The sequence below is a fragment of the Bufo gargarizans genome, chromosome 5 (assembly GCF_014858855.1).
Source record: "Bufo gargarizans isolate SCDJY-AF-19 chromosome 5, ASM1485885v1, whole genome shotgun sequence".
Lineage (NCBI taxonomy): Eukaryota > Metazoa > Chordata > Amphibia > Anura > Bufonidae > Bufo > Bufo gargarizans.
The window spans coordinates 104,129,675-104,154,290 of NC_058084.1; the positions used below are offsets into that span (position 1 = coordinate 104,129,675).

Here is a 24,616-nt window from a genome sequence, read left to right on the forward strand (position 1 = left end):
TGTAAATGCCGGTGGTGAATCCACTGCCTACCACAGACTGAGTCCGTTATTTTGTAGGATTCATTTACTGGGATCAGGTTCGTAAATCAGGGTAAAATCTCTAGACACAATTCTAGCACATATAAGAGTGAAAAACGTGCCATGACCATTGTGCAAAGACTGGTTCTTTGTTTGCCACCCAGTCACTTTCAAGAACTCGTCAAGCCTATGAAGACTGCTGATACTTGAAACCCCGTCATAAGTAAGGGGCTGGACTGCAATGTATTGCTTTGCAATAGGTTGCAGGCCTAGCGAAACTAAAGGAGGTTAAAGCAAGACCTGCACTTAAAAGTGGAAGGTGGTACCTGAGCTGGCAAACTGGAAGGCATTGTGCTGAACTGGGGGATTCAAGACAGGCCCATACTGTCCTCCCATACTGCCCATGATCCCTTGGTTAGCCAGATTCATCTGGGAGCCATGCAAAGAGCTGTGAGACAGCGACTGTGACCCAGAGCTGGGGGGCACTGGGGAGAAAGGACTGGTGAAAGGTGGTGGGGATGGAATTCCAGTACCGTAGTTCGGAGGAAATGGAAACTGCTGTGCATTGCCTTGTGGTATCCGAGGGCTGCTCATTGATCCTGACATGGCTGCAGCCATGTTTGGCGGCATAGACAGTCCTTGTCCTCTCATCATCATGGCCCTGTGTTGCACTTGCTGCTGCTGCTGCTGTTGTTGAAGTTGTCTTTGCCTTAAGTGCTGACTCAAGATCTCCCTTTGCCTTTGTGCCATCATTTGTGCATTGATCGGCGCCTGCATATACATTAGACAAGACAAAAATAAGCATTTTGTAAATTCTAACACGTTAATAAATGCACAAAAATATATTACACAGTTTCTGTGTGCAAATTAACCAAATATTTATTTTGTGGCTCCACAAAAGGAAAATGCTAAAGGCCTAGGAGCCAACAATCTCTATGATCCTAACGTGTGGCCCATACAAAAAAAATGAAGAAAAGGCTGGCACAGCCACAGATGAGTGTGGTTCTTTTTTTCATGAGCCAAATGTTACGACCATAGGGGCTGTCATCTCCTAGGACAGACGACCCCTTTAAAGAAGGAGTAGAAATATTACTTACTGCTTACGTAGCTTATCAACATACAACTTCATTCTAAAGAGCAAATATCATGCATCCTTTATGGGATTTACTTTCCTAATAACCTACACCTACTAGAAGAGGTCACAATATGTATGATGACATGGCACACATTTCAGTTCATAATAAACATCATGTGTGGCACCATAGAGCTTCACAACAGGCAGAAAATAAAATGGGTTGACTTGACAATATGCACTACATTGCGCTTTACCTGCTCCCTCATCTGTGCTGGTACTCCTGGCCTCATAGACATGTTCATGTTGGAGACGTTATTCATAGGATTCATTAGTGGTTGCCGGTTCTATTAAGCAATGAAAATCTGAAGTCAGAGCGAATTCCAGTTACATTTAAGAACACATGCATTTTCAGACTGTTATAATGTTAAAGGGGTATTCCCATCTCAGACAATGGGGACTATAGCTAGGATATGTCCACATTGTCTGGGACCCGCACCTACATCGAGAACGGACCCCTGAAGATTGTGGAGGGTACACCGTTAAAGAGGCTGTGCAGTGTCATGATATTGATGACCTATCAGCAGGATAGGTGATCAATCTCACATCAGTGGGGGTTCGACTCCTGGCACCGCTGCCGATCAGCTGCATGAAGAGGCCATGGTGCATGTTCAAGGGCTGCATCCTATTCAATCTCCATCTGCACGCTAGCTAGCTTGTAGCGGTGGTGCTGTGTAATTACACCCCTTTCTCACATTCCAGTGAAAGGGATTGTAAGCTGTAATTACTCTGCATCATCTCTACAATCTAGACATTTAGCGTATGTTGCACTCAGAGCGCAACTTATATGAGCGTCTGCTGCTGCTCACCACCCCTATCCACTGTACAACACACCCCACAATGATGCGTAACATTGTGATATCACACAAATATGATCAGATGAATCGAGAAGCAAAGTCAGTTCACATGCAGAAGTTATGCAGACGTCTCTACTACTTTTTCCAATTTTTAGTAAATTCTTTGAGTGACGAAACGTCCTGATGTTTCAGTCATTACTTCAGCATAAAAGGCAGATGAATTTACTTTGCTTGTCCGTTCACCCGAATATTTTCATGTGACATCACAATAAAGTCTTTACTTCCCCTCCAGGCCCATGCTGCCACCCATCTTCTATCAAGATCACCTCTACGGGCACTGGGACTTGCTAGTACCGTGACTGTCCGAGTAGAGAGCAGAATACCTCTCTTTTTTTTATGTATGCCCCAGCATAAAAAATACAGTTGACTAGAGGCTTTTCAATTCAGCAGAACAAAAACGTGTTAATTAGGGCCTATAGCTATGCTTGGCATATGGGCCAAAGATGTTCAAGGCGTTCTAATGTGATGTGAACATAATCTTACTGACATTCAAGATGAGAAATACTGCAAGTATTGAGACAAATCATGTCAAAAATGGGTACCTGCTGTGCTTGTTGGAGCCTGTGCTGCAGCTGGAGCCTTAACTGGTTTGGTTGATTTTGTACCATTCCAGTGGGCCTCAATCCGGGCCGGGTTTGCATGCGTAGCATTCCATAGTTAGGACGCTGTCCCATAGGGTGGAAGTTTGGATCCGGCATTTGAGCATAGCTATTCTGAGCCATCTGGCCTTGAGTGGTGTACGCGTGGTTATAGAGAGAAGCTTTCTGATCCATGATCAAGTTTGATTCTTGACTAACGAATGAATCTGGATCAACAGTCTGACTCTAAAAAATAAAAAAATAAAAATAAAAACTCAGAAGATCTGTTTAACGACAATCATTAAGATACGTATCCTATAAATTTTAAATAAACAAACTAAAAAAGAAAAGTATATTGAGAACCAGAAGTGTACCTGACTAACTAGTTCTGGTATTCCAAGAGCTCTATCAATCTCCTCCAAACCATCAAAATTTCGCAAAGCCATATAAAGCTGATCAAGGAGGTTCCCCTCCTCGTTTGGAGACTCCGATGAACGGGGTTGACAAAGCATGTCTTCCGATGAACTGAATTGCTGCCTAAAAATAAGAAATCACATACCAAATAATAAAAAGTGTTATTAATGTCATTGTCTTACTGTCTCGCTCATGTCACATTTCAGTCATATACAGTAAAGTTGAAAAAATAGCAGTGCAACACCATTATCCTGATAAATTAGTTTTTTGGTAGAAGTGATATTTCTACATAGCAAATTATTTACTTGTAAGTGTAGTTAGGTAATAAAGAAAACTAATTAGGACAAACAAGCTGCTCAATCTAAATAATCATATTATTACTTGTAATGGGCATGCTCAAAATAATAGCAGTGAGGAGTTAAATTGAAAAAGGCATTTATTCAGTGGATTAAAGGGGTCGTCCTACGAAAAATATTCTACAGTTTTCAAACCGGCACCTGGATCTGAATTCTGTTGTAATTGCATGTAATTAAAAAATTTGTATAGCCAGTAGGGCTGCGCATCTTCACTCGTCTCACGATTCGATGCGATTACGATTATCAAGTCCACGATTCGATTCGGCGATGCATCAAGATTATTACCACATGGCACATGGTAGGCGGCGGTAGAGAGTTTACATTGGTGCTCGAGGCTGTGCTTAATGCTACTTTCACACTTGCGTCAGAGGATTCCGGCAATCTGGACGCAAACGGATGCATTTGTCAGGCGGATCCGTCTGACAAATGCATTGAAATACCGGATTTGTCTCTCCGGTGTCATCTGGAAAAACGGATCCGGTGTTTATTTTTTTCACAGATTTAAAGGTCTGCGCAGATCGGAAGAACGGATCCGTCAATGCAGCAATTTTAATGCCGGATCTGGCACTAATACATTTCAATATAAGTTTAAAGCTGGATCCGGCAAGTGTTCAGGATTTTTGGCAGGAGAGAAAACTGTAGCATGCTGCGGTATTCTCTCCGGTCAAAAAACGTAAGAGGGACTGAACTGATGCCTCCTGAACGGATTGCTCTCCATTCAGAATGCATTAGGATAAAACTGGTCAGTTCTTTTCCGGTATTGAGCTCCTAGGACGGAACTCTATGCCGGAAAAGAAAAACGCAAGTGTGAAAGAACCTGAGAGACCATCAGTATGTTAGTCCTGGAGGTTTCAGGTTGATAGATCCTGTGTATGCTACATTGTATCCACAATAACCATCCTCTCAGTAGGGACTGATACACGTGTGAAGGGGCTCTGATGGTGCAGGATCAGTAACTGTCAGTAAATCTGACACCCCAGCAGTTTCAGATCCCTGCCCTTAGCTGAGAGTTGTCAGTGTGGATCACCTCCTGCTGGGAGCAATCTCCTGAATAGTGTGAGATAAATGTAGACATTCCCAGACTGGCCACTAGGGGCCGCTGTTTGACCGCCTTTCATAGACCCGGAACCTAAAGTTCCGTCCACTGTAGACGGAGGGGAAGAATAAGAAGAGAAGAGACACAACCGAAAAAAATAAAGAAGAAACATGGCGCGGGCGGCAAAGGTATGAGAAGCGGCAATATGAGCTGTGTAGGTGGCAGGCGGTAGGTGTATATGCTGTGTAGGTGGCAGGCGCTTTGGAGGTAGATATTACATACTCATAGGTGACAAAACTCACCTCGCCGCCAGCCACCGCACGTCCGCACTGCCGCCTGCTTCTGAGTGTCTGACTGGGAGCCGGAGATGCGCGGAAACCACGCCTCCAGCTCCTCCTCACTCAGTCAGACCTGGCTCACTCAATGTTGTGGCCACCCCCTCTGACACGTCAGCGGGAGGCGGGAAAGAAGGCGCCCAAAAACTTTTTTCCGACTCGGCTGCACGGCGGACGCGACGCTGACGTCATCAACATGCATCGATTATTTAAAGCAACCGCATCGATGCAGAATCGCCGGGGGTCGAATCGCGATGCATCGCTGCATCGATTATATTCGACAGCCCTAATAGCCAGTGAGATATTCAATAAAATGTATCTGTATAGATCAGGGGTATGTAGTCCTTGGCTAGCTCTCTCTAGAGGGATAGGAGTCACGCAAGGGGATGTGTATTGGGTGTATCATCAAATTTGAGTGAATTTTTGTGATCGCTATGGATAGAATTTGCTCTAGATATCTGGATATGTATGATATTTATCGATTAGACAATCCTTTGTAATACTCAGTCTGTCTCAAGGGGGTGGGGGGGGGGGGGCAGGGTTGTGTTGTGTTTAAGTGTATTTAACTTTTATATTATTGTAACCATGATTTTGTATTATGACCTTTGACGCTGCTTGATTTTAAACTTCTGATCTGCACTTTGTATGGTCATTTTAATTGAATGAAACGAAATCAAAATGATCTGATAAAAAAAAAGAAAAAATTTATCTGTATAACGCCACCTGCTGGTTTTTTTCTCTATTTCTTTGTCCTGCTCACTAAGAAGGCCGCACATGCTCAGTTTCATCCTTCAACTGCCTCCTTAGCTGTGATCGGGAGAGCTGAGACACGCCCCCTGAGCTGTGATAGGGAGAGCAGGGACACGCCCCCTGAGCTGTGATAGGGAGAGCAGGGACACGCCCCCTTAACTGCAGCAGAAAATACTCTCCCCTTGAGCTGTCAGCTTCACATCAATCTAGCAGAGCAATAAATGAGGAGATCTCTGGATCCATGTGAGGTACAGGCCTGAAAATGGACGCTATTAATGTAAAGTATAGGGTGTTTACAGACGGTAGATCCTATTTCCTGGTGAGCTAAAGGACCTGAGAAGATGTTATGCACACGCGACCAGACACTGCTGGAGACATCTACAATGTACAGTAGATGTGGGCATACTGAGCGCTAAACTGATGTGTAATAATGTGCGCAGGACGTTTTAGAAGGAGTCAGCACTGTCAGGTGTGCATAAAATACTGCAGCAATTAGGAAACGGCAATATCGCCATATTGCCAATTCTTAATACAGCTGTAAATCATGAATACCGCCCAACACTATGCAAGAAGTTGGTTGACTCCATGCAACACAGATGTCTCTGAAATAGTTGTGTCACCAAATATTAGTTCAGTAACTCAAAGTGAAATCTGAAACAATCTTTCAGTTCATACAATACATTTTTGAGTTTTTAAAGAAAAATGCTGGCACTGCTATATTTTTTTTATAGTATAATATTCCTATTTCTTTAATGTTTGTAAAGGATTAGCACACCGGTTAGGTTTTGTTATTGTGTTCATTTGGAATTGAATGTGTAGTATTTCCAGTGCATTTTCATTTATGGGAATACATTTTATCATAATGGTTTTGTGATTCACCTTTTCAAACTCGCTGCTATCACTTTGAACATTAATGTACAAAACTGGATGCTGTATGAGCTGTAGGAAACATACCTGCCCTGATTGTTGTAAGTTTGATCAATATGCAAAATACTATCAGGCCATGGAGCCGTTTGGTTAGGAGGCGCCTGTGGCTGGGTATATGGTGGTCCACTCAGGTTCATGTCTAGGTCAGAAGTTCCTTAAGAAAAAAAAGAACCCAGTTAAGTTCAATGGTTCATTTGTATGGTCAACCCTATGGAGAAGAAAGCATTAAGGGCTCAGGGCTCTTTTACACCTGCGTTCTTTTCTTCCGGCATAGAGTTCCGTCGTCGGGGCTCTATGCCGGAAGAATCCTGATCAGTTTTATCCTAATGCATTCTGAATGGAGTGAATTCCGTTCAGGATGCATCAGGATGTCTTCAGTTCCGGACCGGAACGTTTTTTGGCCGGAGAAAATACCGCAGCATGCTGCGCTTTTTGCTCCGGCCAAAAATCCTGAACACTTGCCGCAAGGCCGGATCCAGAATTAATGCCCATTGAAAGGCATTGATCCGGCCTTAAGCTAAACGTCGTTTTGGCGCATTGCCGGATCCGACGTTTAGCTTTTTCTGAATGGTTACCATGGCTGCCAAGACGCTAAAGTCCTGGCAGCCATGGTAAAGTGTAGTGGGGAGCAGTATACTTACCGTCCGTGCGGCTCCCGGGGCGCTTCAGAGTGACGTCAAGGCGCACCAAGCGCATGGATCACATCGCACGTCATCCATGCGCATGGGGCGCTCTGACGTCATTCTGGAGCGCCCCGGGAGCCGCACGGACTGTAAGTATACTCCTCCCCCGCTCCCACTACTACTATGGCAACCAGGACTTAATAGCGTCCTGGGTGCCATAGTAACACTGAACGCATTTTGAAGACTGATCCGTCTTCAAATGCTTTCAGTTCACTTGCGTTTTTCCGTATCCGGCGTGTAATTCCGGCAAGTGGAGTACACGCCGGATCCGGACAACGCAAGTGTGAAAGAGGCCTCATGCACACAAGATAATTTTTCTTTTCAGTTTTTTTTACAGGTCCGTATATGAAACCGTTCATTTCAATGAGTCCGCCAAAAAACTGAAGTTGCTCCGTGTGCATTGCGTTTCCGTATGTCCGTTCCGCAAACTAATAGGACATGTCCTATTCTTGTCCATTTTGCGGACAAGGACAGGCATTATTACATCGGATCAACAAAAAATGGATCCAGCATAGATATCACACAGACGTCATTAGTGTTTTTTTAAGATCCGTGTTTTCGTGTGCATGAGCCCTTATAGTTAGCTCTTCCAGCCACATTTTTTGCTTTTCTTTGTTTTAATAAAATAAGCAACTGGAATAATCATACTCTTTGTGTAGGAGTAATATTAGGGCCCATGAAAGCTACCACACAGCTTGGTCTGACTTACCCATACTCATAGCAGGGGAATGCATCATTGGCCTGGGACAGGTCTGGTTGGTGGGCCTCATTGAAATACTTGAGGTTGGACTGCGAATCATGCTCTGCATTGGCCTGTTCATGGCACTGCCAGTTGCGGGACACCCTGCCCTCACAGCATTTGCCTTCTGTGAACCCCACTCAGCCGACTGTAAAGCTGGCCTTGGACCATTTCCACCCATCATTCCTGAAAAATAGTAAATTTTTTTGTCATTTTTACTGGTAAAGTCTAAATGTACAGTTCATTAATAAGCATAGAAGCATCTGACAATCAAATGGTGTTAGGGTGGGTTCTGCGTCTAACTCCAGCGCATGTCTGTGACCACTTATTTCTTCTGCAGCAGCCTCAGGTTTTAGCTCATGAGCCTACATCTATGACGTTGATGGGCTCTGATACGGTATACAAAAGGGGTTGTCCTGATGAGCCTCCCAGGGCAAGCACCAACACATATCTATCAGGATGTATGAAGGCACTCTACCTTTGGTAATTCACTTTTCCAGAAGTCTAATGTTCTTTAGGTGTAAGGTCTGCCATGTTGTCCAACTTTTATTAAATGACTGTCTATCTTCAGGGTGGGCCATCACTAGCTCGTCATTGCAGTGCTGCTCTGACTGATCTCAATGGAAGCAGGGCTGCAGCAATTAGCTCCGTCCACTACATGTTCCTCTATCGGACCACAGGAGGGAGCATTTCTTAAACTAGGTGAGAGACATAATAGCGCCCCCTAGTGGATGTGACTTACTTTTGTTAGCACATTTCCTTATGAATCATGGTCTTGCAGTTTTAATAGTTTCTTTCTTTTTTTCCCTTTTCTACATACAGTGATATCTTTGTTTGGCGAGAGATTTCTCCATGTTTCACCGTTTTTGAGCTCTAATGAAAGTATATATATGTGCTCAGATGAGATCCTGGTGAAATCCCTGAATATCATTTTGCAGTGACTTTACCATCACATGAAATTATGATATTGGGAAAATAATATTTTACTGCTCTCATAAGCCACCCTGTTTTTTTTATGTTCCTGTCAAGGTTCTGGGCATAGTATTGCATATGGCTATGATGGAAAACTTTCTCATCCGTCTCATTGGCGGACACAGGCTTGACCGTGGGGGTATAGCTGTTGCCACTAGGAAGTGGACACTAAGCACAAAGGTGTGAGCTCCTCCCTTCAGCTATACCCTTCCTACAGGGACTAAGCTAAATCAGTTTTAGCTTAGTGTCCGTAGGAGGCAGACCTCCATGCGTTGCAGGTCTGCGTTTTTTTTTTTCAAAGTTTTACAGAGTGCACACCTTCGTGTCTTCTGACGCTTCTCTGTGGCGTACAGTTTTGAAGACAGCGGTTCTCTGATTGGCAGGAGGGTTTCTTGTTAGGCCCACCCTTGGGGACTGCTCTGTAACATGTCCGCCTCCTAGTGGCAACAGCTATACCCATGGTCAAGCCTGTGTCCGCCAATGAACCGAAGAGAAACAGATTTTACGGTAAGTACAAAAATCTAGTTTTTGGAATACATTATTTTTGCTTTCCTATACAATAAATGGTATACTGACTAATTCTGGTGCAACATATGCCAAAAATATACTCTTTCTGCATACGCAGGGTGCATGGGGGGCCCATGTGTATTCATTGGTATATTTAGAGATGCATATGCTGAATATAAAACAACCCTATCCGAATAGAGCCTTAGGGTCCATTCACACGTCCGTTGTTTGTTTCCCGATCTGTTCCGTTTTTTGCTGAACAGATCTGGACCAGATCTGGACCCATTCATTTTCAATGGGTCCTGAAAAAAAACGGACAGCACAATGTCAGATTTTTTTTCAGGACCCATTGAAAATGAATGGGTCCAGATCTGGTCCAGATCTGTTCAGCAAAAAACAGAACTGATCAGGAAAGAAACAACGGACGTGTGAATGGACCCTTACATGCATATTTTACGTGGCTCCTGGGGACACCACCTCGTCAGACCAGATGAATGCCAGTGTATGTAAAACCATTCCATGAACCGAAAGTGTCCTATGACTAACTCTAGTTTCCAGGAACAACCATTAAACTTACACTAACTGAAAACATACACATACAAAAACATCACGCATGTCACCTACCAGGACTACTGTTGCCCACTCCACCTTGGCCGACCATCATTCCCTGACTGCTGATCATTCCAGAAGGTGGCATGGCAGAGAAGGGGCTGGTATTCCTCATGGGTTGAAAGGATCCAGCAGTGGTCTGGTTTTGTAAGCCAATCTCCAACGGGACGTTCTGGTTTGGTAAAAGTCTTCCAAGTTGAAGCTGTGCAGCATGGTGATTATTGAACACTGCGTGGGCATAATGTGAGAAGATTGCTAGCACACATGGCCATGGTTATCACAGATATATATATATATATATATATATGTGTATATATACAGTGGTCCCTCAAGATGCAATATTAATTGGTTCCAGGAGGACCATTGTATGTTTAAACCATTGTAAGTTAAGTAATTGGTTCCAAAGCACCAAAATGTCATCCAAGATGAAAGAAAATGAAGATTTAAGAAAAATAAGATAACTAAGACAGATAAAACAAATCCTTACCTATAACAGTCAGGAATTAAAAATAAATAATACAAAGTCAACAGGCAAGAGAACAGAACAAGTGCCTGTTTGGCTTCAGTTTCCTGCTTCTCCCATAGTAAGCACCAGGGGGCGCTGCATGTTGACAAAATATCTCTTACTGTATGCAAAACACAAAGAAAACAACTGCTCTGTGCTCTCGGAGCGGGTGAGCGAGACACACACAATCAGGAAGAGGAAATGCTACGTGAGGGTCCGAGACTTACTGCTCTGCTGTAGCCGGAGAGCTCTCTGCCTCTGCAAGCCGGGAGGTAGGGCTGCGCTGTTATCACCAGTGATCTGCATCAGGTCATTGATGATGGCCTGTTTATCGACAGAGTTCGCATCAGGCCGCGTGTCATTGTAAAGCTGGTTTAACTGGCTGTTCTGTAAATCGTCCAGGATTTCGTCCAAGTTGTCCAAATCTGAGTTGGTTGGTAAAAGCTTCAAAAACAAGAAAAAAAAAAAAATCTGTTAAATATGCAAATAGGCAAAGTCTAATGCATTATACAGGAAAATTCCTTTAATCTGACAACTGAATCTGCAGAAAGTATGATAATCCAACCAAGAACTGCAACAGAATGTGAGATTTCGTAAAACCACAAGAGGACGGCGCAGAGATAGACAAGTAGACTTTCCGCGAGGAAAAACGTAAGGTGATCCAAGCAGACTGTGCGCGGTCTTCCCTGTATACGTCTCTACAGAATATCTGATGATCACATCCTACAGATGTCAGACTGATGACTTCTGGCTAATTCAAATTCTATTGTGATAAATTTCCAAAAAGTGAGACCCAATACGCCTGCAGCTGCCACCACCACCACCACATGGGATGTTACTGGTCTTCCCAGTCCAGCAACATCCCCCATGATTGAAAGCGTTTTTCCGAGACTTTACTAACGATGACCTATCCTCTAGATAAGCCATCAATATTTGATTGGTGGAGGTCCGGCGCTCGCCGCGGTCTTCTCCCTTGCTCACAAAGCGCAGTCTATTTCATGGCAGCTGCGCTTGGTACCGCAGCTCAGCCCCACACACTTCAATGGTCATGTGACCAATGAACGTGACGTCACGTGGCCTAGGTAAAGCTGTGAGCAGACTGCTGAGCTACTGCGCACGACGCTGCCTTCTCAGATGATCGGCAGGGTCCCACGTGTCGGACCCCCACCGATCAGATACTGATGACCTATCCAGAGGATTGGTCATCAGTAGTAAAGTCTTAGAAAACATCTTTAAGGAAGGGGCTGAAATAGTATAACGCAGGGATGCCAACCTCCGGTGGTTACAGAACTACAACTCCAAGCATGCCCAGACAGCCTACAGCAGGGCATGGTGGGAGTTGTAGTTTTACAACAGCTGGAGGGCCGCAGTTTCAGCATCCCTGGTATAACTAATATGAATGAACGTCACGAGATGTAATAGTTGCGGGCCGGTGACAGGGAAAGAACATTTTCTGCTTCTTAGCGGCTTATTAACGGTTTCATCCAACAATGCCCCCATCTCTAATAGTGCCAGAGTCACACCGTCATCGCCCACCTTGGTAAGCCACAGTAGATATTACAGTAGTCCTTTTTACTTAAACAGGAGATTTTAGCAAGCGCAGACCAAAGGAGCAGCGTGACCTCCGGGCTGTGACGTTTCTGCCATCAATGCACGGGCGGGGAGATGGCAGTCATCAGAGGCACTGACGTCAGCAAGTCACACCGCTCCTCGTGAGAGCACGCTCAGCGTCTGCGAGAAGACAATGTTGGGAGGATGTGAAGTATCTAGGTCATCTAGGGACAGGTGAACCACCTCAATGAATGAACGGCACTTCATACAGCGAGAGCCAGAAAGGAGGCTGGCATATTCCCGACGGAGAGCAATCCGAGCACACTGGCTGAGAGGCAGCAGCACGGGAAGGGTTAACAGTGGCACTCAGCCTCCGTGTCAGCTTTTCTTGGCTCTGTCCTTGTGCACGCACTGAACCTGCTGCACAGCAAGAAGCCTATTCTAGAACATAACCAGCTGTAATCCGGGCCGCCGGGTCCTAGTGATGGCTCTCAATGAAACAGCAGACGCGCAAGGCCCAGAACACTTCTTGAAAAGCACAGAAACAGCCAAGTGGTCCAGATGGCACTGCTACCCCCGGATCACCCAAACAGTACTTCTGTCACATAAGGAGGGATAATCATTACAGCTTAATCATACAAAACATCTAAAGTAACTGCAGAGCTTTCATGGGGGCAAAATACCAACAGATGACGCACAGGCCACAATGGATCCAAACCAGGAGAACGCCATTCCCTCCACAGAAATAATCAGAATTTGGTAATAGACATTGGAAGCACAAGGCAGGACTATCACATTAACCCCTTAAAGGGGATGTCTCACTTCAGTAAATGGCACTTATCACGTAGAGAAAGTTCATACAAGGCCCTTACTCATGTTTTGTGATTGTCCATTTTACCTTCTTTTCTGGATCGGTTATTCCAACACATTATACACTGCTCGTTTACAGGGGTTATGACCACCGTGCAAAACAGCAGTGGTGGTCGTGCTTGCACACTATAGGAAAAAGCACCGTCCTATGTGCACTCCTGTGTAAATCCCTGTCACCAGAGAGCAGGTGCTTTTTCCCTTTAGTAAGCCATGACCACCGCTGCTGGATTTCAGGGTGGTCCTGGGTATGAGCAGTGTATAACGTGATGGGGAAATGAATCCAGCCAGGAAAGGAGGCAATATGGACAATCACAATACATTAGTAAGAGCCTTGTATTAACTTTCTCTACATTATAAATGCTATTTGCTGAAGTGAGACAACATCTTTCTTTTTTCTAATCAATATTTTAACTGTAGAATTTCTTTTCATTTTACTTTCCAGAAATGACTATGGGGGCATCCATCTTGCCACAATGAGCAATGGACAGGAGATAAGTTGGACCCTTGCCGATCTGATACTCACATAACTTTAAAAATACTTTTGTTACACTTTGTGCTATAACTTTTTTCTCCTTTATACACCATTTTCCCGGTCTCACAAAATATTAAAATAAAATCCAATCAATGCCATGTCACAGCATTCACCCATAATACTTGCTCCTAGCATCATGACATACCGTATATCCCACCGGTGTCTCAGAGGCAGGGCCTAGGGCAGTGATGGCGAACCTTTTAGAGACAGAGTGCCCAAACTGCAACCCTACAACCCACTTATTACAAAGTGCCAACAAGCCAATTTAACCTGAATACTATAGTCCAATATAATATACATTCCATGTACTTTATCATGTAGCTGTAATAGCCTGACTACATTCAATGTGCTGCCTGTGCTGTTCATAGTGCGCCCTGCGCTGATGAATGGCAGGAAAAGTCTGAGGCATATTGGTATGCCTTAGACTTTTTCCAGGGCGCAAGTGCCCACAGAGGGGGCTCTGAGTGCCCTCTCTGGCACCCGTGCCGTAGGTTCGCCACCACTGGCCTAGGGTATCACAGGTCGGTCAGAGGCAGGAAAGGCTGGGCTGACACCTCCTCCAGGATACAAGATTTATTATCTCTCTATACAACTACAGGGGTGTGCTACTGCCCCAAACTGAGATGCTGCATCTGGATGGATATTAGTGACCACGTACCAATGTGGACCTTAATCACCTCCAGTTACACACCGCAATCCAAAAGGCTGAAAAAGTCTTCTATAGGGGCCCCAAAAGGCATCTTTGTCTCCCCCAGTTCTCGCACGAGACAAGTGTGGTCGATAAATGTTGTTATTGTGTAAGGGGTGTCCAGACTCTACCCAATGGCAAATGTTGGGGGAAAGAGGCTCGGGCAAATTGGATTTCAACATGGCTGCCCTTTTGCTCTCATGGGAAGATCAACTGCCAGCAAGCAGCTTATTCCTTACTGCCTATCCAGAATACATGCACACTTGGCAGAACCGAATGCAGGGAGTCCTGAGGACTTGCTGTTGGCTGAAGGACTGTTTGGCCAGGTGTACGGCCACCATTAGGCTTGTGGTCGACTGCACTACCAGCAATGGAGAAAAGCAAGCGACAAACCAGCCCCTGACCTAGAGAGGACCGCTTTCCCCACAACTTCCCCAGGTCTCGCAGGCTGATGAATGGGCAGGCTTCTCCATCGCCTGTCACTTCCCATCAGGCCATGGAAGCTGCTTTGCATAACTGGGAGAGATTGCTGTGCCGCTGACATTTCCTCCTGTACCTGTGGGTGCACTTATGTGCCGGCCGCTTTATTCAGCTGGACCCTATCTGAATCCAGCATCTGAAATGTACATTCCCAGCGACTATCGAGACGTGTTCACTCTTTAATGAGAGGGGAAGTAGAAGAGTCATTTAGCCTCATTAGAGAAATGTCAGCCATCCAGGGAGAAGAACAGAAACATGCTGCACGGCCCTTTTCCATTTGCATGAAAAGATGAACAATTTGTATGCGAGAGGCAGGTCTAACATTTCTGGGAACAATCCGCAGTCAGCATTAACCAGTAGTCAAGTTCTCCAAGATCCTAAAAACCTCTGTTTTGTCTTCTAATGTAGAACCACATATACAGGTCCTTCTCCAAAAATTAGCATATTGGGGGGGGTTTGATCAGAGGCTAACGAAGCTTGGGGGACAAATGGAACTTGGGGGTCTGATGGAAAATATTTATTTTTTCTTATTTTCCTCCTCTAAATCCTAGTCGTCTCTTAAAGTCTGCAAAATATTGTACTTTTACTAATCTGTAGCAATGACTCCTTGTGATTTACAATAGAAGGCACGCTTAAAGGGTTATCCAATGATGATTGTAAAAAAAATTAAATCAGACTTCATATAATACATGACAATGTGTCTCTGTAAAACCTAGAACCAGCCCAGTGCCTCACATGGACCCAGAGAGCTTATTCATTGCTGTGAAAAAAGCTCTTCTGGCCTAAGGCTCAGGAGGCTGGTCCTCTCCACTGCAGCCCTCTCCGCGTCACTGCTTCTAACAGTAAATATGGCGGGTGGCAGTTGACGGATGGACAGAGAAATAAGGAAAAGAACAATCAGCAGGTGGCGCTATACAGATAGAGGTTATTAAGTAAGTCAATTTTTAATACATGCAACTGCAAAAGTATTCATATGGAGCTGCAGCTTTGAAAAAGGTAGAATATTTTTCGTGAAACAACTCTACTACCTCCGTGCACTGCAGTAAAAGCCTCTGATGGCCTCCATGCGAACGGTCCATGTGACAATTTTTTTTTTCCGTCATAGAAATTGGAGGTGTGTGGAGATATAGTCGAGGGCTCAGGCACCTCTACAGCAGTCCTATCGTAGCTCAGTACAAGATGGTGCCATAATATGAGCATGCGCACGATCCTTGGACTGGAAAAACACCATATCACTAACAGTGAGCACCTGCGCAGTAACGACCACTGGAACGTTAGAGGGTTATTCCAATCTAGGTCACACATGGCTGAGATCAGAAAGAATAACCCTTGGATGACACAGCCTGCTCCCATCTCTAGCCATGGCATGATAAAGTTATTCCAATCTCAAACATGTCTGCGTGACGTGGGAATAGCCCTTTAAGACATGAATATAACACTTGGTAAAAATAAACAAACATTTTAACTTTTTTATATTTATTCAGCAGACAATTCCCATTGAATCCCCGGTCAGCAAAGTTTCTGTCCGGCATGTAAAGAACAGTGGGTACCTGCGATTAACCTTGAGGAAGGACACGCCGGCACACAGACGGATGCGAAGAAACTGCCCTGAATCTGATTATACTTCTGTTATGTCTCAGGCCGCGCTGTTGTGTCTTGCTGCATATTTAAAAGCAGCTTTTTTCTCTCTTTTATTCCTTTATATAGCGCTTTACAGACATCATCATCGCTCGCTGTCCCTAGTGGGGCTCACAATCTAAGGTCCCCATCAGTATGTCTGGATTGTGGGAGGAAACTGGAGTACCCGGAGGAAACCCACACAAACGCGGGGAGAACATACAAACTCCACGCAGATGTTGTCCTTGGTCGGATTTGGACCTGGGACCCCAGCGCTGCAAGGCACCAGTGCTAACCACCGTGCTACCAGTTCTTATTGCATCTGGTATCATTTCTATACAGTCAGTCCCTCCATTCATAAAAACTACAAACCGATGCAGATCCAGCTGGTGTAGGAAGGCAACATGTAAATGAGCAGTACTCCAGAGGGAAGAAAACAGTCTACCGCCCTATAGTGTCCTGCCCTGTAAGACAACGTCCGACCCATTATACAATCAGACACCCATCTGTAGACAGCACAGCTTTAAAGTTTTTGCTCCTCATCAGTACCGAGGGACGGGAGTTCAGAAAAATGTCTAATGTCCTGTTCACATCTGCGCCCGCACTTCCGTTTTTCTGTTCTGTCATTTGGAAATGAAAGCGGTCACATTTGATGGATATAAACACTGCCGGACGCACCCCATCAGCCATAAAAGGGTCGGTTTTAGCTTTAGTCAGATATGAACACTTCCCATACCAGGGATCAGTAACCTCCGGTTCTGAAACTACAACTCCCGGAATCCTCTATCACTAAGAACAGCCGAATAATTGTGCATGCTGGGAGTTGTACTTTCACAGCAGATGGGGTGCCAATGGTTGCCGATCCCTGCCTTATACTGTACATAATGGAGCATTTCCATTAAGAAGGTTCTAAAATACTTTTACAGATACATTAAAACTCTGGTAACTGAGCGTCAAATAGTCAAACACCCCACCAAGAAGTCCCAAAGAAAGAAATGATGTAAAATGCAGTCACAGATTCCCCGGCCTGCCGAGGGTTACAGGGCCGCTCACAAAGAAAGCACTTCCCAAAATACAGGCTTTGGGCAGACACTGAACAAGCAGGGTATGTGAATGCTGCTGGGGAATGAGAATGGGCTATAGGCCAAGCTAAAATTACGGATTCCACACTTTTATGTAGATTTATTCTAGGTTTAGACTCTAATATGACGATAGGCATAAATTACTGCTCATACAGTCCAGCAGTCCAAAGCAGCATTCTGGAGCGGTAGATATAATACTATGCTGTATCACCTGCCGGTCAGACCGGACACACCGCCAGTAACCACAATCATTAAAATAATTGACATGGGAAAGATTACGTCGATTAATCAGGCTGCAATTCAGCGTGACCACTAGGGCTGAAACGATTACTCGATTGAATCGAGTAACTCAACACAAAAAAATTATCAATGCATGTGACCATGGAGCGTGAGTGAAGCAATTGCTATTTCTCACTGCTCCATGGTCACCCGCACCACGCTGCACAGTCCTCCTGACACATCAACGGGACATAGTGCACTATGACCAGACGCTGTGTGACGTCAGGACGACAGTGCAGCGCGCAGAGAAGAGGGATGAGCTGTGGAGCAGCACCCCTACAGGAGAGGTAAGTACTTTATTTCAATGGCACTGGGGGGGGGGAGCCTGATGGAACTAGGCTAGAGGGGGGGAGCCCGATGGAACTAGGCTGGGGGGGGGGGGGGAGCCCCATGGAACTAGGCTAGAGGGGGGGGGGGGGGGGAGCCCGATGGAACTAGGCTAGAGGGGGGGGGGGGGGGGGGGGAGAAGAGCCCCATGGAACTAGGCTAGAGGGGGGGGGAGCCCGATGGAACTAGGCTAGGGGGGGGGGGGGGGGAGCCCCATGGAACTAGGCTAGAGGGGGGGGGGGAAGCCCCATGGAACTAGGCTAGAGGGGGGGGGGGGGAGCCCCATGGAACTAGGCTGGGGGGGGGGGGAGAGCCCCATGGAACTAGGCTAGAGGGGGGGGGGGGAGGAAGCCCGATGGAACTAGGCTAGAGGGGGGGGGGAGCCCCATGGAACTAGGCTGGGGGGGGGGGGGGGAGAAGAGCCCATGGAACTAGGCTAGAGGGGGGGGGGGAGCCCGATGGAACTAGGCTAGAGGGGGGGGGAGCCCCATGGAACTAGGCTGGGGGGGGGGAAGAGCCCCATGGAACTAGGCTGGGGGGGGGGGGGGGGGAAGAGCCCCATGGAACTAGGCTAGAGGGGGGGGGGGGGGGGGAGTAGCCCGATGGAACTAGGCTAGGGGGGGGGGAACCCGATGGAACTAGGCTAGAGGGGGGGGGAGCCCGATGGAGGAGCTGATGAATTTTTATAAAGAAAAATGTTCTTTAAAAATGTTTTTGTTTTGTTATGTTATTAGAGTACTTGATTAATCATTGAATTAATCGAGAGAATACTCGATTACAAAAATATAGTCGATAGCTGAAGCCCTAGTGACCACATTCAACATTTGGCATGAACAGCATTCAAGTTGCCATCTAGTCATAGCCTAAAATCTGGGTTACATGTATTGCCTAGGAATACCAATTATTCAGCATCACGTGAAAGAATGTACTGATAATACATGCCATATCCAGATAAATCATTAAAAGCAAGAAAAACCGGCACAACAGCAGACGTACAGCGGTACTGACGGCAGCTAGAGAGTGATCCCGGGGCCAGTGGGCGGTGTACATTTGCATCAGGCGGACTGGCAGCAGAGCAGTTAAAGAGCCAGCGCTGTAGAAGACCACAGGAAATTGTAAGAGAGATCACGTGATAATTTCTCTCTTTTAGAACCAGGGGGATCGACACCTACTGCTGAAACCGTGCAAGACGAGTAAGGACAAAGGCACCGACAACATGCAGACTGTACAGTACATGGTACCCACGAAGGGAAAGAAGGCTCCAATCCAAACAGTGATTTATTTGGCCCATCTGACTGCCTAGTATTTTTCAGGGCTAGTTTTGGCTTTATTAGAAAGAGACTGTCATATACTATACGAGGTCTGATATTCAGATCGTACATTCATCATGGGATAACCCCTTTTGTGGTAATTAGACATTAATATCACTGGCGTATGATAAAAGGCAGTTGTGACTTTGCTTCTTCCATGTAAGGCGCCCCCCCCATACTGTGAAGTTGTGCTCGACCACAAGGACTACAAAGAACGGAGCAGTTTTAAATGGCATGTGTCCAACATAAGAGAGTTTTCTAGAATTGAAGGAAACTGGCAATACCCGCAGCCACAGCTAGTCCACCTGCAGCCGACCAAGAGAGGCCATGTGCTTTGAAGGTGCCATCATTTCTGCTTGGGCTGAGTACAGATTCATGAAAGTCCATAGATATACATGAATCCAAACATCACTTTCTTCACAATCTGAAGACAGCCAAGCAGGGCCACACACCGGAGGGCTTCTGCCCCTTGTATTTGTGAATGGCGGGGGTCTCAGCACCTAGACCCCCACTGATCAAAACATGGACAATGTAGTCATATGATTTCTGCACACGATGGCTCATAACTGATGTAGATAGTCTTGCTGTATACACATGGCTGCGAGCAGTGGGGTCCTGTAAACAGGACCCGTCACCTCTCCTGACATGTCTGTTGTAGTAACTACTTGCCTTCCTCATGTAATAATTATGGAGCATCTCATCATCAGGCACTATATTGTGCCGTTCTTCTATTATTCCAACTAGAAGTTTAGGAATAAATTGCAAACAATTTGCAATAAAGTTCCAGCTGGGAGTAAGCAGTAGGGGCGAGTCCTTGCACAGTCAGACTGGCAGCATTGATTGCATAGTGCAAGAATGTGCGGGTACACCGCCAACTGCTGGCAATTCATTTATAAACTTCTATCAGGAATAACAGAGGCATAAGAATAGGTGCACCAGTATTATTACATGGGGAATGCAAGTGCAGACATACCAAGAGAGGTGGGACAGGACCTCAAAGATGCATCACTAAATTGATATTTCCAAAAAAAGCCAATATTTTGTCCGCTTTTGTTATATTGGTGATCTATCCTCAGGATAGGTCATTAATAGAGATAAGCGAATTTCCGGTTATTACATTTGTTCGCGATTCGTTTACTGGTAAAAAGGTGAATTGCGTTATGGATTCCGTTACCACAGACCAGAACGCCTTTAGAGGCATTCAGTTATTTATTCCGTCATAATAGAAGTCTATGGGCTGCATAACAGATCCGTCCGGTTTCCGTTATGCAGGAGAGGACTCCCCTGCATAACTGAAATGGGACGGATCCGTTTTGCAGTCAATAGACTTCTATTATGATGGAATGAATAACGGAATGCCTCTAAAGGCACTCTGTCACAGAATTGTGTTATGGTCAGGCGTAACAAAATCCATAATGCAATTCACCTTTTCCCAGTAAACGAAGCGTGAACGAATTTCAAAATATGAAATTTGCTCATCTCTAGTCATCAAAATCAGATCCGCGGGGGCCCAAGTGCTGCAGAGATCAGCTGTTTGAAGAGAACGCAGTGCTCGTACAAGCAGTGTAACTACAACTCCGCCATCCCCATTCACCTCTATTCAAGTGTATAGGAAGGAGCCGTCCCATAGAAGTGAATGGGACGTTGGAGCTGTAATTACACTGCTCACCGCTGCAATATCAACAGTGACCAAAGCGCAGCGCACGTACGAGCTGCGTTCTCTTCAAACAGCGGATAGGCTGGGGTGCTGGCAGTGCTCTGATCTGATACCGATGACCTATCCTAGTTAGGTCATCAATATAGCAAAATCAGACAAACCGTATTAAATAACTCATCTCAAGCAAACCACCAAGTACAATATATATCTGCAGAAAAAACACACATTATCTGTTCTTACCTGATCCGATGAAAATACAGGCTCCTCTTTTTCAATCTTTACTGATGCCGGCCTGGTGCAGTTCCCAGGGTTGTTCTCGAGGCGCTCCAGCTTGGGCGTGATATCGGCTTGATTATCCTTGCTGTCATCCTTATCCAACAAGTAACGAAGTAGTGCATTTTCTTTCTTTTTGGGGCTGACTGGTTCCTGCTTTATAGCAACATCAGAGCCAGGGCCTGTGCTATTGGACTCCTGATTCAGTTCTTTCCCAGTGGCCTCTGCTGTGAGCTTGGCCAGGTCAACAGGCGAGCTGCTGTCCTGAAGAAGTCTGTGCAAAATTTTATGCTTCTCTTTCAGTGAGGTTCCATGTGCTGAGGCAGACATACTATTCGCTGCAAAGTGTCCCAAGGAGTCTTTGTTGTTTGTATCTCCCAAAGGGTTAAGTGGTGAGGGCTCCATCTGATCAGATTTGGTGGTAAGTAACTGCAATAGTTTTGTCTGGCTTTTGCTGTCCATCAGTCTGTTGGGCCCATCCATTTTGTCCCCACCAGGAGCCATGCTGTCACCGCAATCCTTCGGGTCTGATGGGCGGCAGTTAGTCTCTGCTTGCACAGCTCCAGCCTCAGGCTGCTCCCCATAAAGCCCGAAAGATTCCTTAGCGTCCACACTCCCCATTTTTCTCAGCTGGGGCGGGTTCATGCTACCAGGCGAATTTTGTACATTCCCGCTTTTCAGGTCAGGTGATGCCATGGGTGGGGCAAGAGGAACCCCGTGGCCCTCACTAAGAGCCTGAAGTGCATTCAAAGAGCTATTGGCAAAACTATGGCTATTTCCTGTGCTACTACAAACTGGCGAATGCAAACTTCCTGCAGGGGAAAACTGACTGGGTGCCAGCCGAGGACTTCCCGCCACTCCCGGGCTTACACGATGCCTTGGAGAAAGCATAGAGTTAGGCTGACCCTGGCCCAGGCCAGGACTTCCCTGTGAAGGGCTATTCATTTTGAGTGCATAGTTATTACCCTGAGGAGTGGCAGCTTGCATGCTGGAGACATGGTTCATCCCTCCCGAGCCAACATATCTGCCAGATGACAAGCCCATTTGTTCCTTTGGGCCATTTATGGCGTAATTCATATTGCTACTTATGGTCATGTCCTGACCAGGGTTCCCGCCGCACGCTGCGTGATGAGCCGGGCTGCTGGAAAGAGGGTCTAACGTCTTACCCATGTTTTGTCCAGTCATGTCCTGATTCATTCCACATATATTCTGCTCTCTGGGAGACAAAAAAATAAATATTATAATTTATACATCATTTTGCTCACCGAGATTATGCAACAAAATCTACATCTCACGCATGTGAACGGACCACAAACCTGTTCACACGCTATGCCATAGAAATAAGGAGCTTGCCACCTATTTCCACAGATTTCACATAGAAACACCAAGGTTTATCCCGAGTATATGACAAGGAGACTAATCCTTGTACAGATCTCCTTCACATTACAGCAATTCTTTGCCACGCAATGTTTAGCCGACTGCAGCAGTGATGTCACGTTTAGGGTCCATTCACACGTCCATAGTGTATTGCGAATCCGCAATACACTCGGCCGGCACCCCCATAGAACTGCCTATTCTTGTCCGCAATTCTGGACAAGAATAGGACATGTTCTATTTTTTTTCCAGAGCCGCGGACCAGAAGATCGGGGCAGTGATCCGGAGGAAATGCGGATGCGGACAACACACTGTGTGCTGTCCACATCCATTTCTGCCCCTCAGAGAATGAATGGGTCTGCACCCGTTCCGCAGAATTGCAGAACAGGTGTGGACACATTCATGGACGTGTGAATGGACCCTTACAACAACACAGTGAGCTCGGCCATTTCTGTAATTCTGCCCATAGGATCGACTTGACCAGACATATCAAGTGGATATGCCATAAATGGCTGAAATGAGAAGATCCCTTTAAGTCTACTTTAACACTCGCGTTTTGGCTTACCGTTTGTGAGATCAGTTCAGGGCACTTACAAGAGGTCCAAAACGGATCAGTTTACATTCTAATGCATACTGAATGGAAAAGGATCCGCTCAGAATGCATCAGTTCAGTCTCCATTCCGCTTTGGAGACGGACACCAAAACGCTGCTTGCAGCGCTTTGGTGTCCGTCTGATGAAACTGAGCCAAACGGATCCGTCCTGGCACACAATGTAAGTCAATGGGGACGGATCAGTTTTCACTGACACAATCTGGCACAATAGAAAACTGATCCGTCCTTCATTGACTTTCAATGGTGTTGAAGACGGATCAGTCTTTGCCATGTTAAAGATAATACAAAAATGCACACACATATATATATATATATATATATACACACACACACACATATACATACACACACACACACTTATAAAAGCTTTTTTGTACAGAGGAAAAATAAATGTGCTGAATTTAGTGCGATTATAAGTTCAGATCAGACAAAATAGTCAAAGTGTGTAAACCTCAGTAAGGTCATCTTAAAACAAGTCATTAACTAGAACAGGGATCAGCAACCTCCGGCGGCACTGCAGCTGTTCTGAAACTACAACTCCCAGAATCCTCCTTTCACTTCTGTGGGAGTTCTAGGAACAGCTGAGTAAGTGTGCATGCTGGGAGTTGTAGTTCCACGCCAGCTGGAGTGCCAAAGGTTGCTGATCTCTGACATAGAATAACAGGCCCGCTACAAAAGTCTGATCGCAGCGAGGACAATCTGAAGCCGGCTAACTATAGATTCCCAGCTACGAAACAACACCTGTTTTGCAAATGCTCAGTGCTGCAAATCTTCACACACAGGCGCTCAAGTCCTAAAAGCTTATAGCCATACATAGGCTTGGTTCCATGGTCTCTGTAACCCTACACCCGACAAGCCTTGCACCTGTAGCCCATGACAAACACGCACTCAGTCATAATAATGGTCCATTAGTGTTTCTGTATGCAGGGATACACTGCTTTTTTGACTTGCTTTGCCAGACACTGTAAATCCCAAACACACACTGGTCATACATAATACTAATAAGTCACTTGACCAAGTCAGAAATAGGCAGCCCCATAGGTCCTTACCTTTGAAGCATGTGAATGGATATTACAAGCTGAGGTTCATTTGTATTCTGAGAGCGGATGAGCTTGCTCCTCGTTTGGGCAGCGACAACCGTGCCGTCAGACAATGAAAATCGGTATATAGGACTTAAAGCAAGCCCTACCCTGAGAACTGAAGGAAGAAGAGATGACGGCAATATTAAAATTTGCTAATCGGATGTATTAATTGGTATATTTTATGCGGCATGTGTAAAGTTTCCCAGGCTAGGCAGCAATGCTCACAACAAGCTTCATGGCAGGTTTACACGCTCCAAGGAGCAGCTGATTATCACGAAGGAAGTGTTTCTTTCCGACAACTGGCTGCTCGTTCAGTGGGGGTGAAGCGCTACATTTACATGCAGCGATCACCTCCACAGTACGAGCTACTGCCATCACTCAGCTGCATGGTATCTGGGCAGCAGTGATAATTTAGTTGCCTGTACAACTGTTTCATCCGATGAACCAGCGTTTTGACAGACAGA

At 45.6% G+C, this 24,616-nt stretch overlaps 1 protein-coding gene across 8 annotated transcripts in view; it reads right to left on the reverse strand.

Annotated features, from left to right (window-relative positions):
- Positions 1-24,616, reverse strand: part of NCOA2 (nuclear receptor coactivator 2) — a 219,506-nt gene that overhangs the window by 15,044 nt on the left and 179,846 nt on the right. For 7 of the 8 annotated variants that reach the window (XM_044294633.1, XM_044294634.1, XM_044294636.1 and 4 more), the window contains 10 exons: positions 24,120-24,267; positions 21,052-22,300; positions 10,646-10,862; positions 9,929-10,141; positions 7,796-8,011; positions 6,431-6,557; positions 2,960-3,122; positions 2,550-2,831; positions 1,348-1,437; positions 345-789 (listed from right to left, as the gene is read on the reverse strand). In XM_044294633.1, the coding sequence (XP_044150568.1) occupies positions 345-789; positions 1,348-1,437; positions 2,550-2,831; positions 2,960-3,122; positions 6,431-6,557; positions 7,796-8,011; positions 9,929-10,141; positions 10,646-10,862; positions 21,052-22,300; positions 24,120-24,267 (3,150 nt within the window). The remainder of the gene's footprint in view (positions 1-344; positions 790-1,347; positions 1,438-2,549; positions 2,832-2,959; positions 3,123-6,430; positions 6,558-7,795; positions 8,012-9,928; positions 10,142-10,645; positions 10,863-21,051; positions 22,301-24,119; positions 24,268-24,616) is intronic. The other variant, XM_044294638.1, reaches the window with a different exon arrangement.